The sequence below is a fragment of the Daphnia pulicaria genome, chromosome 11 (genome assembly GCF_021234035.1).
Source record: "Daphnia pulicaria isolate SC F1-1A chromosome 11, SC_F0-13Bv2, whole genome shotgun sequence".
In the NCBI taxonomy this organism is placed as follows: domain Eukaryota; kingdom Metazoa; phylum Arthropoda; class Branchiopoda; order Diplostraca; family Daphniidae; genus Daphnia; species Daphnia pulicaria.
Window position 1 is genome coordinate 325,584 of NC_060923.1, and position 16,538 is coordinate 342,121.

Consider the following 16,538-nt stretch of genomic DNA (forward strand, 5'->3'; position numbering starts at 1 on the left):
ATGCTTAACGATTCTGAAGAAATACTTACAGTCTACGAGGCCCTGGATTTCTCGTCAGTCGTCACACGATGGCACAAGTTCAACTCTAAATGACAATTAAATTTCGTTTGGCCAACAACCGCCGATCAAAATCGCAGGTTCCTATTGATCCGCATTGTTCTGGGGTTTGCTTTTCAACGTCTCAGCAAGCCAATTTGGTCTTTTTTTTTAAATAAATCAAACGTCGTGAATAAATCGTCGGCCAAAGAGTTTGGACGGAGGACGGAGATTGGTGATTCAGGTTAAGAATTATCGTTGAAACGTATACTTGATTAAAGTAGTAGTTACTACACCATCATGTGCAAGAGTAAATCCGGCATGACCAAATGACAAACATGAAATATTTGAATAAGGAGGAGCAGAATATATTGAAGAAGAGAAGAGATAAACAAAACAAGACAAAATCCCGATAGTAGTTCTTTGGAGAGGGCGAGAATAGAAAGGGGTGTAGCCGGGATGGGAGTGAGACGAACATAAATTGAATCATAATTAATGAAATCAATCAATCGATGCGAGAAAGATTACATCATATGTGTGTGTGTGTGAGGGGGTGGGGATGATGAGGGCACAATAAATTTTTGTTTTTATTATAAAGATGCGAGTTGAAATTTCACAATAAATGTGGTGGTGGGGGGGATGGATGGCGCGCTAAATGAGAAGTAAAGTGCAGCGGTCGAAATGTGGACAAGAGTCCCACCTCATTAACCGACACGCAATCACACACGTTTGAAGATTTCCAAATGCCGATAATAAGAGGCTCGTGTGTAACTTTTATTTTCCCCCACTCTCTGCTGGTGTCCTACCATCGATTCACTACCGACTTGCGAGATTTCCGCAAGTTCTCGCAAAAGAATTTTTCCGTTTTTAGTCTATTTTTTTAGTGGATGCCATCAATAGGGGGCGCGGTGATATCAGGGAGCTGAGGGGAGGTAACAAGAAAACCAATTGCGCACTCGTTTTCTCTTTTCCTGTTTCTCTTTTGTTTTTCCTGTTACCGGCGAGTCAAAGATTAGCAAAGGAAATGGCAAATTTCTGTTTAGAATTCTTTTAGATCTAGGCGACAAGTTAAAATTAAAAAATAGAGGAGAGCTGGCCGTTGATTGAGCCCTAAATTGTATCAAAGGGATTACATGGGGAAAGGACACACAATTTTCATCATCATCATCAGGGGGGGGAGCAAGTAGTCGTTGATTTACGTTTCATCTTTATGTATCCTGCAGTTTGGAACAAAAAACAAGCCAATCGAAAAACAAAAGAAAAATGTTCACGTTGCAGGGACTGGGGGAGGGAAAATAATAAAAACAAACAAATAAGCTGCTGCCTTCATTTTCTTCTTTTCTTTACCTTCATCAGCTGATCCACACCCCGCCTTCCAACTTCCAACTGGGATCAAATGACACTAGCGCTACTTTTTTTCCTTTCCTCTTTGTCTGTCTGTTTTTCTCCTCTGAAAATCGCAAAAACTTTGGTTTTTTCACATCGGGTGTAGTGGCTGGTGGGCATTTTAGGGGGGAAACAATTTGGGGGGTACACGAGAGAGCCAAAAAAAAAAAAACGGTGAAATGGTGACAAAAGTCAAACTCCAACAAGAAAAAAAAAATTAATAATTCCAGGGGGGAAATTGAGGCGAACCAAGAAATATGAATGAATTAAAAAAATGGTGTGGATGCACGCACAATGAAAAAAAGCCCGCCAAAAGGGTTAAGGATTAAACAAAAATTCAAATTCCAAAAAATTATGTTTAGGCAACGAAAAAAAGGTTTTACTTTCGGATGGTTTCAGTTGAGGTGGAAACCCTTTTCGCGAGTGGCGGCCAGGAGCCGCTCGCGCAAAATCTCCTCAGAGTCGTACTCGGGCAATTTGAGGTAATGGACGCACGTGTTGACGGACGGGTAGCTGCCGTTGACGCATCCGCTGCGGTCGCTGACGCCGTCCACTTTGCGGACGACCGTCAGACGCGGGTAGAGATTGGCCAGTCCGCCGGGCGGCAGCGACGAGCAGCCCGTCGTGAACTGGAGGAAGGCCTTGCGCTCCTCGGCGTTCATGCCCGTCAGGACGTTGACGAACCGTTGGAAGCCCGGGCTGTCGCGGGTGTAGCCCAGCTTCGGCTCCGTGTAGTTGAGGATGTCCTCACGCGTCCAGCTGGGGCTCTGGTCGCCGCACAGGAGCAGCCGCAGCTCAGACGGGCTGAAGCCGGCCAATCGCGACATGGGGAAAACGCGGTCGAATCCCTGGCGAAGAGCTTCCATCTGGCGGCGGATGCCTCGTTCCAGGCAAAATTCCGCCATCTGTTCCACGTAATCCTCGACATTTTCCAGCGTCACCTTGACATTTTCAATTTTCAAATTAATTCAAAATTCCATTTCCAGTAAATAGAAAATAGAAAAATAATTAAATTTCCCACCTCGAAATCGGCACCGCCGGAACGCAATTCAACGTCGGTGAATCCAAAGACTTTGGACGACGGGGCAAACTGGAACGTCAGCGCCAAATCCTCGAGGCGGACTCCACCTCCGACTCCCTGCCCTTGCCCCTGGGCGGCGCTCTGAATCTTTTGAGATTGCGGCGGGACGATGGTGGCCGGCTTCTGCGACATGTTGCTGTGGCTCTGACTCGACACGCTCGACACGGTCGTCGTCGTGTTGCTGTTCAACAGATTGGGCTGGGCCAGGGCCAAGTTGTCGGCCTGGCGGCAGCGATCCTCGTGGCTGAGCGTCGGGTCCGTCAGGATCTGACGGCGACGAGTGGCCAGGGCTCGCAACTGGAGGAGGAATCGGCCGCGGGTCGGATCCACCACGGCCAAATCTTCGTGCGAGAGGATGCCGGAGAACCAGGGCAGCGACGGATCTCGAGGGCTGCTGCTGCCCGTCAACGGTTTGCCGTTGCCGCCCAGCACGTCGCCGTCCTGCGAGAAAACGGACGACGTCATGGGGTCTTCCGCTTCTTGTTGCTGTTGTTGTTGCTGCTGTTGTTGTTGGGGAGGAGGTGGGGGCGGTGGCTGCTGCGGCGGCGGGTGAGATCCAGCCCGGTAGTTTTTATTCCGTTTGCTGTCGCTGACGACAACGGGCTGCTGGGCCGGGCATGAGACGTCGCCCTGGCACAATAATTTGAGGAAAGGGGTCGAGAGAGGCAAATCGACAAGGCGGCCGTCCTGGAGGGCCTTGGCCAGGAAAACTCCCAGGAACCAGTAGAGCTGCTCGGCGTGATCACAGATGGGGGAGTCCTGGGGCAGCGGGGCCGGGAAGAGACCCGACGGTCGCACCACGTAATAGCCGGGCGGTTTGACTCCTGAATCCGCCACGGAGGCCGCCGTTTCAGACGCCGTCAACTCGTTTTCGTCCTCGTCGTCGCAGATCCAAAGGGCCAAATCGCGTCGCTGACTCTCGGCCGCCACCAGAGCGTAAAACTCGAGCGACGGACCCAGGCCCGTCCCTTCCTCGTCCTGGAATTCAACCTCCAAAATGGCTTTGCGGTCGGCGTGGACCTTCATCACCTGCTGGGCCCAGTCCAGGAGCCGCTCACCGCGGGGCACTCGCACACGCTCGTGTTTCAGCCGGCCGACGCGGAATTCGTGCGGGTCGTCCCGTCTGGGAACGGCGCCTGTGTTTCTCTGCCTCTCGACGGCCGAATCACGTTGACTCTGCAGCCAAACGATCGATCTGAAATGCCAAAGAAAAGACAAAACAAATTTTTGGTTAACAAGACGAACGGACGGCCAAACCGAATGGACCAATTCAAAAATTACCGAGAAGTGCCGAAAGCGTTGGCGTGAAAGTACATCTGGCGCGTCTCGAACGGAATCAAAATGGGGCAGACGGTCAGGAGCTGCTCGCACCAGGCGGGCAGGGCGCCCGACGACACGACCAGAGGGTCAGAAAGTTGTTGCATCAACTTGTTGGTCACTTTCTTGCTGCTAAACTCCTCCAGCGGAATAAAAATGGTCGGACTGTGGTGCGATTGATGCTGCAGCTGCTGCTGCTCCACATCCGACTGCTCGCCGGCGGCCGGTGGCCGGCTGCTCAGCACGTAGAGTTGCCGCAGCAAAAGGAGGACGTCGCCGACGCTGCACGAGCCCACCGTGTTGCTCGTCTGCGTGTTGACGTCAAAGTCGGGCAAAAAGAGTTCGTCGTCCATCAGTCGGCGCTGTCCGGCCGCGTCGCCCATCGCTCCACCCGTCGAGGGACCGACGACGACGACGGCTCCAGCCTCGTCCTTGAGCTCCTTGTAGACGAGCGTGTAGGTCGGCTCCCAGATGCGGCGCAATTTCTCCTGGCGGGTGCCCAGGGCCGAGGACTGGATCAGCTTCTGCACGGCTTTGAACACGGTCCAGTCGCTGTCCGTCAGCTCAATCTCCACGTCGGGGATGTTGGGCAGACAGGGACCGCGCAGGACCAGGTGCAACTTGGGTTGCGGCACCAGATCGGCGTCGGCTTCCACGTCCATCGATTGAATGACGGACTGCTGCTGCAGTTGCTGGCCGGTGGCCGAGAGGCCGGACGAGGACGGAGACGAAGAAGTAGTGATGACGGCTTCGGCTCCTTGCGCTCCTTCGGCGGCTCCGGGTGGTGGAATTTCAAGATCGGACGTTTGGTGAACGTTGGTGCGGCCCGGACGGGGATCAAAGGCCGGAATCAAGGCGGAAAATTGCCTCTTGAGGACGAATTCGTCGTCCCAACTGCGTCGCTTCGTGTTGCCGGTCACGTGTCGAGATCCGGCTCCGCTGCCGTCGCCCGCCCCGCCCACCAGACTGCTGACTCCGCCTCCTCCGTCCTCTTCCGTCACTTCCTCGAAATCTTCGTCGTCTTCGTTTTCATCGTCGTCTTCGTTGTCGTCCTCATCCGGCTCGGGCAACTCGTCGTCGTCTTCCAGCTCGGCCAGCAAAGTGCCGGCCCGGCAACTCTCCAAAAAGTCCTCCAAACTGACTTGCTCAGAGTCGCTCGAGCCCGTCAGACTCATCGACAGCGCCTGGCTCAATCCGTGGCTGCTGCTGCTGCTCGTCTGCTGGTGTCCCTGGCCGGCACCAGCGCCGCCGTGGGCGTGGTGCAAGTTGGTGGAAGAGGCGCCCGCCATGGAAACGGCGTGGCTGGCCACCGACGAGAGGCTACTCAGCGTGTTGCTCAGACTCGGGTAGCTCTGGGCCGTGCTGAGCAGTCCGCCGGGGAAGTTGGAGGACAGGGCCAGACGGACCAGACTGGACACGGAATTGGGGCCGCGCGGGAAGAGCAGCGACGCCGAGGCGTTCGATGACGAGGAAGACGAAACGTTGACGGCGTTGGTTCCGCTAGCGCCGTGGCCGCCGCCGCCCGCCATTGCGCCCGCTCCGCTGTTGGATCCGCTGGATCGATTGGCATTCGACAGGTCGACGGGTGAGCCGGAAGCGTTTCCTCCCGATGCTCCGCTGCTTCCACTGTTGGCAGCATTGCCCGCTTGGTGGCGTCTGTCACACAAAACACAAAAGAGAAATCGAAATGAGTTGAATGATTCATTCCGCATGGATGCAACTTGTAAGTGGCTGTTAATTTTGAATAATAATAGTCAAACTCATGTCTTACCTTCGGGCCACATTAGCGAAGCTTTCGAGGAAAGCAGCTGGCGTGGGTCCGCCGCCCACTTCTCGTTCCGGCTCTGATGACGTCGTCGTCAAATTGGGGACGCTGACGCTCATGGAACCAGACGTGCGAACGCCAGAAGCGGCGCCGGAAGCCACTTTGACCGACTGGGAGGGAGGCGAAGGAGGCGACGACATGTCGTCCTGTTCGTCATCCGCCTGTTGTTGTTGTTGCTGTTGTTGTTGCCCGGCTAATTCGACGTGAGAAAGGGCCGACGAGGCGGCGGCCATCGTTTCGGCTTCGGCCTGCAATTGACTGGCCTGTCGTTCCAGGCTGCGGAGCAGATCGAACGCGTTGATTTCCAGCATTTCTTCCGTCACGTCGGCCATGAGCGAATCGTCGACGACGATGCCGTCCAATGCGGCGACTGCGGCCGCTTGACTGGCCGCCGACAAGCTGATGGATGCGGCCGATGATCCAGTGGCAGCGCCGGAAGAGGTCAAGAGACTCGAGTGATCCATGAGTTGAGTGGCTGCAGCTCCCGTGGCCGTCGCAGTCGATTGTCCAGCCAAATAAGTGTTCTTGGCGTTCTTGTGACTGTCGGAGACTTGAGACTCGCCGGCTGCTCCTTCGGCGGAAGAGCCGCTGGGATCCATCAGACTGAGGGCCCCCACCAGGGCGGCGACGGCCGTCGAAGTCGCTTCGTCGTCGTCTGTGCTCTGCGTTCCCGTGCTGTCGCCGCGGACGCGCTCGAACGACACCAGGCCGGCTTCGGCGCTGGCCAGACTCAAAACGCTTTCGGCCACGGCCGAAGCGGCGGCCGTTGACGAAGACGACGAGGTCAAGAGATTATCCACCGAGGTGGCCTGCTCCGTCGAAGCCACAGAGGGTTTCACCACTCCGGTGGCTTCCGGCAAACTTGGGGTGGAACTGGATTTGCGGCTGCCAGTCAGGGCGTTGCCGGGTCCGGTGCTGGTCAAAGTTGACGTCGGGGTCGAAGATTTGACGCCCGTGGCCAGCGAAGTGCACGATTTGTCCAAGTTGATGGTCTTGAGGGCAGAAGATGTTTTGCCCGCTGTCGACGACGAAGCGGCGGCGGCTGTCGTTGGATGTTGTTGTTGCTGGGCGGCGTCGGGATCGTACGAAGGCGCCAACCTCAGATCGTATTTGCCTTCTGCTCCCATACGGTAGGAATTGGATCCGCCGTGATCCCACTGGACGTCAATCCAGCCGTTGTGCAGCTCTCCCGTCACCAGGCCTTCGGCCGGCTGGGCCAAACCTCCGGCACTGGCCGCCGCCGCAGTGGTGGTGGATCCGTCCTGATCGCGCCACTTCCAGTCGAGTCCTCGGACGACTCGAGCGCCCGGCACCAAGTGACGCAGCATTTGATGGCGGACCATTCGCCGCTGTCGCCTCAGATTGGCCTCGGCCTCTCTGGCCGCTCGGCCCAGATCCTGGCAGACGCCCGTCACCGTGCCGTAGAGTTCCAATCCGCTGACGCTGAGGTAGTGCGTCTGTCCCGAGGCGTTTTTGCCCATCTGCTGGATGCGGATGTGTCTCCATCCTTGTGTTTCGCCGCCGGGCGGCTCCAGGGGCCAAGTGGCCGTCGATCCGGGCTCGTTGAGGGAGCAGTCGTCGACGTGGGTGAAGAGGGTCGTCCACGAGAGTCCGTCCTTGGAGACTTGGAGGAGCCAGTGACGTAGGGCCGATTTGCCGTAGCCGCGGGCGTGTCTCAGTGTGTAGGCCGTGGGCAGGAGATGGAGGCCGAGATCCAGGGCGAACCACGAGCGCTTGTCGTCGTTGGTGTGGCAATTGAGGGCCGCGCTGTCACGCGACAGGATGTCTTCCAAATGGCCGTAGGGCAAGTTGCGTCCTTCGGAGCACGTCACAACTACCAGACCCACCTGCACATTCCAATTGATCAAATCGTCCATTAATTAATCGAGTCAAAACCAATCAACCGATAATGAGTAGTAATGAAGAATGATCAAATTACCTGAGCGGGATTGACCCAATCGGGAACCGTTTTGCCGTTGGTGCCCAGCCAATAGATGATGCCGCCCTCGTCGAAATCGCGGGTGTGGCGGAACACCAGAGGAGAAGCCGACGGACAGCCGGTCACCGTCGGCGGGGCTGTGGCCGCCTGGATTTTGCGGACGAAAGCCAAAGTCGATCGCTCGTAGTCGTACCACTGCTTGGCCACCATTTTGAGCAGGTACTTTTCCAGCTGCCCAACCGTCGTCAGCGGCTCCGTTTTCAAAGCACGGCCAGTGCGGTCCGTCAGCCCAGTTTCACCTGGACTTCGCTCCAGTCGGAAGCGGAGTCGTCGTGTCAGCGTCTGCAGGCCGTTGGTCGAGCCGCCGGCAGCGTCGTACAAGTAGACGGGCAGTTTCTCGATCGATTCCAGGACGGAAACCAACTTGCGGACGAGGCAAGTGGCCGGTCCCTTTGGCCCGTTCTGGTAGAGGTAGTCGGCCGATTGGAAACATTCGCGGAAGATGGCCACACGCTGTCGCAGCAGTCGGTTGCCGCGTCGAGTTCCCTGCAGGTAATCGTCCAGTCCGGCCGGTGACAGGAGGCGGTGGAGTGCCTGAACCAGGCCGCTGGATTGCAGTTCAAAAGCCGATAAAGTTGTGTCTTCTCCTTCCAGGAGAGAGCGGAAGTCGTTGAGGGACGAGCGGAGGAGATCGCGCCAGGCTCCGCCTCCTCCTTGCGACGACGAGTGGTCGCGGCTCTGCTGTTCCCGGTTGTTCTCCTGGGCGGCGCATCCGCGCTCAATGTGGACGACGATGGCGGCCAGACGGGCCACCACACCCCTGGGCTGAGCCTGAGCCACCTGGAAGTAGCGCTGGTAAATCTCCTGGGCTTGAGCCCGCACCTTCTGCTTGGTGGCCTCCACTTGCGACGATCGGAAACGTCCGCCGCTGACCAGGCCCGAGCGTCCGGTTCCATTTCCGCCGACGCTGCGTCTTCCGCCCGATCCCGGGCAGTGAACGGGAGCCCAACCGGCCGCCAACTCTGGTCCCAGGGCCGTTTCGGCCGTGAAAGTGTGTTTGGTTCCTCGATTGGATTCAAAGAGGAAGCCGGGCAGATCCTCGCGCAAAATGGTGGCCTGCTGCTGCCCGTCAGAGTTCTGGATGACCAATTCTCCGTCTTTGGCCGACGACAGGGACCAGTTGCCGACCGTCAGTCGGAGGGCGTCGGGTATTTTGACGCCGGGCGGGAAAACGGCCTGGCTCATCGTTCCCGGTTTGATTTGGGTGCGGACGCGTTGCAACTTGTCGAGAAATTCGCCTCGATTCTCCGAACTGTCTGACCCGCCCTCGGGGCTTCCCGACGAGTACATGGTGGCCAGTTTGCCGTCCAAGATGAAGCGGAACCATCCGTTGGATCCGTTGGACAATTCCAAAGCCGCGGCGTCGCTCCAAATGTAGAGGCAATCGCGACCGCGGGCGATGCACCAGTCCCGCCAGTGATACGGTCGCCCGGCCATCAACTCCTTGACCACGTCCACTTGAGCGCTGGTGGTCGATGCGGTAGGGGTGGCAGTGGCGGTAGTTTCTCCTTGCGGTTTGGTCGGCTGTTGGCCAGCGGTGGCGGTCGAGTCAACAAACTGCAGTTCCGCATTGCCTTTGTCTTCGGTGTCGGCCGATTCCAAACAAGCGGCCGCATCTTCTTCTTCCTCCTGTTGTTGTTGTTGTTGCAGTTGTTCCCCCTCGACTGACTGCCCAGAGGAATTCTCTCCGTTATTCTCCTGTCCGTCACCGTTGGCCAGCATTTGGACTTTGCTGAAGATGCCCAGGCGGGCGAAATGGTCAAGAAAAGTGTCGGCCGACTTGTTCATCAGATCCTGAATGATGTGCATGCAGACCAAGTGGCCGTCTTCGTCCTCTTCGTTGTCCAGGACAGCGGCCACCACTTCGACCAGGGTCGAAATGAACACGTTCGACTCGTGAGAGCAGAGCGAGTGGAGCAGGGCCGGCTGGGTGTAGTGCACCATCTTCTTGATGATGGTCAGGCTGGCCTTGCGCACGCTGACGATCATGCTGCTCTGAAACGTGTGGCAAAAGACGGGCAGCAGTCGGCGCAGGTAAACGGGGGCCATGTCCGGGTCGCCTTTGGGCTCCGTCGAAGTCGTCGTCCCGTCCAGCAGAATGGAAGAGTCCTCGGCCACGGCCGTCGAGTTGGGCGTCAAACCGTCGCCTCGGCGGCCGAGTCCGCTGGAAGTGAACGAGCCCGAAGCGTCGGCCATCGATGACGGATTCGGCGGAGTCGACGAGGTGGGCGTGATCATCCATTCGCCGGGCGATTGCAAAATGGCCGCCACTTCGCGGTGCCCCTCGTCGTTGCGTTCGCGCGCCTTGTCCAGCGGCGTCTTTCCGTCCTCGTCGCGCAGGTCGGGATTGGCTCCGTAGCGCAAAAGGACTTTGGCGATGGCTGGGCGGCCGAAACAAGCCGCCTGGATCAATGAGAGAAAAATAAAAGAAATGAGCAATCGAACTACGTGGAATGAATTGGGAGAATTGGACAATAATTACGTAATGGAGAGACGAGGATCGCTGGCCCTTGTTGACATCGGCGCAACGTTCGCAGAGGAATTCCACCATCTCCTGGGTGCCAAAAGCCGAGGCCCAGTTGAGCAGAGTCTGGCCCACGTCGTCCATAAAGTTGACTTCAATGCCGCCCGAATCGATGGCATCGATAAGGGCGTCCGTGTCTTTGCTGCGGATGCAGTCAATCAGCTGACGGTGCGTCCGCTCTCCTGCGCTGTCCAGTCGGCGCAGCATAGATCCCGTTGTGCTGCCGCTGCTGCTGCCGCTGCTTCCGCCGCGGATCGTCGAGCCTGGCGTCGTTGGCGCCGCCGAACTGCTGGCCGCGTTGGCCAGTCCTCCTCCTCCGCTGCGGGGCAGAGCTTTTCGCCCTTCGAAGAGGAGAACCAGGAGCAAGTCGACGAGTCTCATCGTATCCAAAATGCATCGCTCCTCGCCGTTGACGGCCCGTTCGATGGCGTCCGGCAGTTCACTGCGGAGAAGGTCGTGGGTGATTCCGGGCGATCCTCGGCACAGAGTCGACAGTAAACTGATGACGGTCGAAATGGAGGAACTGCAAGTGGCCGATTTCGTTCCCGTCGCTTCCACCGGATTGGAAGTCGTGGCTGCGGAGGCCGTGGCCGAGCCGGCGCTTCCGGCGGCCGCAGCTGCGGGAGAATTTGTCGATTGTTGTGATGTCGTCGTCGTCGTCGCAGTGCCGGCCGCGTTCGACAGACGGAAAAGGAGAGCAGAGACGAGTCCGTGCTCGGCCAGGGGTCCAGGGTCGATGCCGCGTCGAGTGAAACGGTCGGCCAACGAGGCGAAACATCTGAGAGCTCCGTCAGCGACGTGTCCGTCTTCGTGCTGGAGTAGAGTCGACAAGGCGTCGACGCAAGCGGCCAATCCCTGGTCGTGGGGCTCCACTTTTGAGCAGAGCCGAGAGACGACCACCATGGCCGAGTGAAGTGTATCCTTGTGGACCAGAGTTCCGGCGTCGCGAATAAACGACAAGACGCACTGCAAACCGCCGGCCTCGAAAACAGCGCCAGCTTCCCGTGTGCAAATCAATTCCATGACCTTTTTGATGGGAAAATTAGACAAATAAGTTTTGATGGCGTTGGATCAAAAAAAAGTTTTGACTGAATTTGGAAATTCAGTTCTGTGTAATTCACCTTGACGCATTGCTCGGCCAAGTCGCGGGAAGTGCGTTGCTGGAGGTCGGCCGTGCCCAGGCGTCCGCACAAGGCCTTGACAGCTCCGTCGACGGCTACGACGCGCCGAGTGCATTCGGCCGATACGTCCAGGTAATAAGTGATGGCGCGGGCCGTCACTTCCAGCACCGAATCGGGCGCCGTCTTGTCCAAAAGGATACGGCACAAGGCCGGCAGAAACGTCCGAGGTGGACAGCTGTTGTTTGCCAAGGGGAAAAATGATGGAACGGTTGAATCAAATGTAATTGAGAATAGGGTGTTTACCTTTCAAAGCATCGGTCGACATTGTCGGACATGAGGAGGAGCATGCAGAGTTGCTCCAACGCCACCAGCTGCATGTCTCTCTCGGCCAGCTCCTCTTGGCCGAGGCCCATCGTTAGCCATTCGAGCAGCGTTTCGGGATCCACGTCTGCCATTTTCAATATTTTTTTAATTTAGAAGATGCAAGCAAAACTGTCTAGGGTTGTTTGTTTGGTCTTCTTCTTCTTCGTGAGGGCTACTCCTCGGGCCCCGAGAACCTGTTCAGGAGAGAAAGAAAGAAAACAAGAACATGAGACGATTGAGGTCATTTAACTGTCTTCTTCTTCTTCTTCATGCTTGTCTTTCTACTTCTGCCAGTCTTCTCTCTACTGGTGCTGTTCCAATTCCCTCGACTTGGCCTTATGGCGCATCCAATGCAATCACATGGAAAAAAGAAACAACACAAACTCTCGTGTTCCGGCCTCTTTCTCATTGGCGCCACTACAAACTACCTTTAACTCAATACTACCACCAGTCGAAATGTTTTTGTTTCTCTTCGGCCCATTCAAAAGGAACGAAAATCAACTTTACTTCTTTTGCCTCGTTTCTTTCGATTGTTGTTGACGAATCGATGGGGACGACGCAGTTTGGCCTCTGCTGGTGTGTGGGGTGCGAGAGAGACCTACGGGGAGGCAGCAACACAATTGACATGCTTCGACTCAAACAACGAAAATCTTTTCCTTTTTTCCACCCTTTTGCTCGTAGCATTTTGACAACGTTTTGGAATTCGGCCGGACTCGGGCAAGACTCCAACAAACGCCATTTTGATGTGCTATTAATAAATCCGCGCATCTCTCCCTAACGTTAAACTTGGTAGCCCCCAAACAACCCTTTACACCACCAATCTTTTTTGGCCCTTTTCCCACTGTCTCTTGTGTTTCTTGCTTCTATCTTTTCACAGCTCTGCCACTGTGTGTGTGTGTTTGTTGCAAGTATCGACGTAGCAACGACACGCGACACACGGCGTGTTTGCATGTCCATTCCTTATTGATTATCCCTACATATTGTCAGCCCTTTTGACTTGAAATGGCAATTCGATGAGTCCTGGCCATCAATCAAGTCTCGATACATATCAGTGGCCTTAGTGAATAATGGATGAACTTTCTTTCCCTTTCCTCACTATCGTGGGCCCTTCAGCACCCCCATGCAGCAAGCCATCCAGGCGACATTACCTTTGTGTGCAGGACCTGTGAGCAGTTGGACGGGGAAAATGAGAAAGTCATTACAGCCATACAGGGGCAGATTGATGGAACATGAAAGATGGATGATGAAACAAAGGAATCAAATTCGCTGGCCCAATCTTACCCTGTGATCAAGATGTCTTTCGGGTTCTTTGGAGATGGTGAGACAAGTGGTTGTCCAAATGAAGGGGGAAAAAGTGGGCCAACCCCCCACAAAGAGAAACAAAACCACGCGAGGTCTTTCATACAATTGGATCGAGTTCAGAAATATCTTTTTTCCTCAACACAATACACACACACACACTGTGCAGTGGCCTTGGGAATCCCACACAGAACCACACACACACACACGACGAAAAAGACTATACCAAGAGATGCGAGAGAGCAAATCTTTCAGGTCAATTGTTACACTTCATTTCGACAGTTTTGACTTTTCAACTCGACCGAAACTTGACTCGTTTTTAATCCTGCACGAAACAATTTCACTCAAACTGGCTCTGGTGTGTGCTTGTCTCCGTTTCCTGGCTGCTCTCCCTGATAACTGGATGGACACACTGAACAGAACGAACAGAGCAGCAGCAGCCAGTGAGCCAGGCGAAACCAGCTGGGTGTACGGCCATACTAGTTACATCGCACACCGCTTGGAGCTCCACCGGCGCAGGTACCGTTGCTTCGGCCGCGGCCTCATTTCCATTCACATCTCGCAACAGCCATTATTAGATTTATTGCACCTATTTTTTTCTTCTTCTTCTTCTTTTTCTACAAGGGCGGAGAATATGACTTCTTTTCATTAATGCTCATTTTTCCAATCAGCAAACGAAGCGCAGAGGGCCAATGGTCGTCATCAAAAATGGAAGTGGATTGTGTAATTCAGGTCATCCGAAATGTCTTGTGTAATATCGTATAAAAAGTTATCCACGCACACATGAAACGTCGTCGCGTGTGGAGTGTTGTATATTTGCGACACGTGTATGAAAATGTAGAAAACTAGGATCTAGGGCATTTACCACTTTACTTTTGGGTTGCCAGAAATTGGGAAAACGATTACACTTTCACCGCAATTGTTCCTTTTCTTTTGGATCAATCCGCTTTCATCTTTTTTCAAATATGACCGCCAAAATGGAAGAGAGGGGAGGAAAAAATGACAAAGGTTCAATCACAGCCATCCACGACAAAATTTAGGTAGAAAGGAAACGGCGGATTGGAGGCGAGTACAAGATATCAAATTGGCTGTTTCATTTAGCGGCAAAAGTGAGGCATCCCATCAGGGCCGTCGTCAAGACGACGTCGTTTACGTTCCTTCAAACGGCCGAAAAATTCGGTAATGTCTTCCTCCCTGACGACTCGCTTGTTGTCGGCAAAAGTCTTCAAATAGTCCTTTAGTTCCGCTGCGAAACTTTGGTACTCGGTGATGGCTTCCACTTGCTGGATTCGATCGAGGGACGAAAGAGCTTCCATCAGTCGCTCGTTGCTTGACGGACGGTTGACGCAGGCCATTTTGCCCTTTTGTTCGTAATGTTCCACGGTGTCCTGGTCGTCTGTAAGATACTTGATCTTCTTTTCCTCGTACATTGCCTATGATTTGAACATTAACAATTGATAATTTTAAGGTTTCGGCGCAAAGTTGGGAGACTTGTCAGACTTTACCAAACACTTTTCGCATCTGCAAAGTCTATTTCGCCATCCCTCCGGCCAAAAAGTTGCTTTATTAGAGTTCAGTTGATTTGTATCAATGGTTTCACTCTCCAGTTTGCAGGACGATGCCGTCTGGGCAGAATCAACCAGCGAAAAATAAGCGTTAAGAAAAGGGTGCTTCTCCATGCAAGCATCACAGATCATCTCAGAATAATCCGAATCCGGTGGCGGTGTCTTGCCCAAATGCTAAATATATCAAAGTTAATGCATGTTCTAATCAAATTGTTGCGTAACACAACCTTGTTGTGATGCCAGTCTTCACACATGATGCACTGAACCATTTCATCAGGATTTGTGTCCTCTGGGTCAGGGTATGGCTTTTCACAGGTGCAGTATTTCCCCATAAAGTTGTGGTTGTAAACATTGTTTTCATTCACGCCAGATTTTCCCTTTTAAAGAACAATACATTTTTGATTATTTTTTCAATCAATCTTGAATTTTTTTTTAATGTTCTTACTGTAGCTAGTGTACATTTGTTAGATGGGAACTTTGAATTTCCACAGTCACAACAGAAATTTCTGAAATGAGAAATTGTATTTTTATAGTACATGAATTAAGTTATGCATGCAATAGTTTACCTTTTCGTGTACAATTCAATCAGCTCATGGCCATCATGACAATGATAACTACAAGCCAAGCAAATGCCAGCTAACTGGGTATTTCCAGATTGCTGTCTGCACGTCACACAAGCATAGAGAGCCTGGCGATTGACATAACCCTGAAACAATTTTGCATTAGAACAGTATATCACATCTGGTCAAATTAAGGGGAAATTACCAGACGGTAAGTGCAGTTAGCATCATCAGATCCACCCAAAACAGCATTGGCATCCTCTTCAAGTTGTGCTTCCTCTTCTAAAATTTCAACCAGCGTGACACCATTGTCTTCTTCATCATCGGTGTGTTTTCCAGCATCAGAGCTGGTATTGGGCTCTTTGTTCTCGGGGCAAGCCATTGGTCAAGGAAGAATTAAAATTTAAAATGTCTGTTGATTAAACAATCCTAAACAAAAGATAAGATATTAATAGTTAGAAGAAAGTCTTTTTTATGATGTGATGAAGAAGTGATGGATAAACTGAAGCAAGCTATCAATAATTATGAAATTTTCCTCATATCAAATGGTTCAGTACCAATGGAGATTATGATGATTTGAAGACTTTTTGAAGACTTGAAGAGTGCTTGAAATTGACGGGAAATCACAAAGAGACAATGAAAGCTCGGATTATTCGTGACGTGAAAACTACCTGATCAATGTCAGAGCGGGAAAAGATTCGAGCAATTGGTGCTTATCATTACTCCTAGGTGGCGATATGGGTTAGCGCAAACAAAGGTATTGCGCAATAAGTTTGAGAAAGCTTTTTTTTTTTTATAGCATTATCAATTTGATATTTGAAGGGATGTTCACCAACAGATTAGCAAAAGCTTCTGATCAGGCGATGGTCTAAAAAAAATTTCAGCAAATTAGGATTAGGTTTTTACTGCCTCTAGAAAACTGAACCGGCTACTTGTTTTTTGTTCTTTTTTCTGATTTTGTAATTCAATGCAAATTACCATGCTTTAATAGAAACCTGGTAAAACATGTTTATGGGCCACTGGCTTCTTAATGGTCCAAATCAGAGGCTTTGGGGCTTGCTATTAAAATGGAACCGCACCTGCAAAACAAAGTGATGTGCCTTCCGTCTGTTCGTCTGACGTTGGCATTTCTCCATCATAGTCAGCTGTGCCAGACTCAGAGTAAAGTTTTTTTTTTTTTGAAAAACTACATTCCGAACAAGAATGCACTTCAATTATTCATGCTCTCTTGGCAAGATAGTAAATTTTTTAATTAATCAACTGCAACTGCTGGATGAATGGAAAACTAGAAAGTTAGGCAACTTCAATTTCTCCCGAAGGATTTTCCCTAATTTAAATGAATGCTTGCGGGGCCTGCTCTGGATTCTTGAAAAATCGGGATCATTGTTTTAGACGTATTTAATCAGAAAACAAGGGTATTTTTAAAATTTATATATTAGGTCTAGTTTGTTTGCGTTTTCTA

General features: G+C 52.7%; 2 protein-coding genes across 3 annotated transcripts; both read right to left on the reverse strand.

Annotated features, from left to right (window-relative positions):
- Window positions 1-288: 288 nt before the first annotated feature.
- LOC124315860 (E3 ubiquitin-protein ligase Ufd4-like) lies at window positions 289-13,437 on the reverse strand. The gene is made up of 9 exons (XM_046781571.1): window positions 12,934-13,437; window positions 11,593-11,846; window positions 11,290-11,524; window positions 10,127-11,194; window positions 7,585-10,047; window positions 5,592-7,492; window positions 3,785-5,476; window positions 2,444-3,698; window positions 289-2,363 (listed from the first exon to the last, which is right to left on the reverse strand). The coding sequence occupies exons 2-9, from the start codon at window positions 11,742-11,744 to the stop codon at window positions 1,818-1,820; spliced, it is 9,312 nt and encodes a 3,103-aa protein (XP_046637527.1). The 5' UTR covers window positions 11,745-11,846; window positions 12,934-13,437; the 3' UTR covers window positions 289-1,817.
- Window positions 13,438-13,745: 308 nt separating this feature from the next.
- On the reverse strand, window positions 13,746-16,009 carry LOC124315916 (putative E3 ubiquitin-protein ligase UBR7). Of its 2 annotated transcripts, none has more exons than XM_046781662.1 (7): window positions 15,634-16,009; window positions 15,282-15,488; window positions 15,083-15,222; window positions 14,962-15,022; window positions 14,744-14,893; window positions 14,457-14,690; window positions 13,746-14,384 (listed from the first exon to the last, which is right to left on the reverse strand). In XM_046781662.1, the coding sequence occupies exons 2-7, from the start codon at window positions 15,456-15,458 to the stop codon at window positions 14,049-14,051; spliced, it is 1,098 nt and encodes a 365-aa protein (XP_046637618.1). In that variant the 5' UTR covers window positions 15,459-15,488; window positions 15,634-16,009; the 3' UTR covers window positions 13,746-14,048. The 2 variants fall into 2 exon arrangements, with proteins under 2 accessions (XP_046637618.1, XP_046637617.1); XM_046781661.1 differs by having other exon boundaries at window positions 15,282-15,505; window positions 15,634-16,007.
- Window positions 16,010-16,538: the final 529 nt, after the last annotated feature.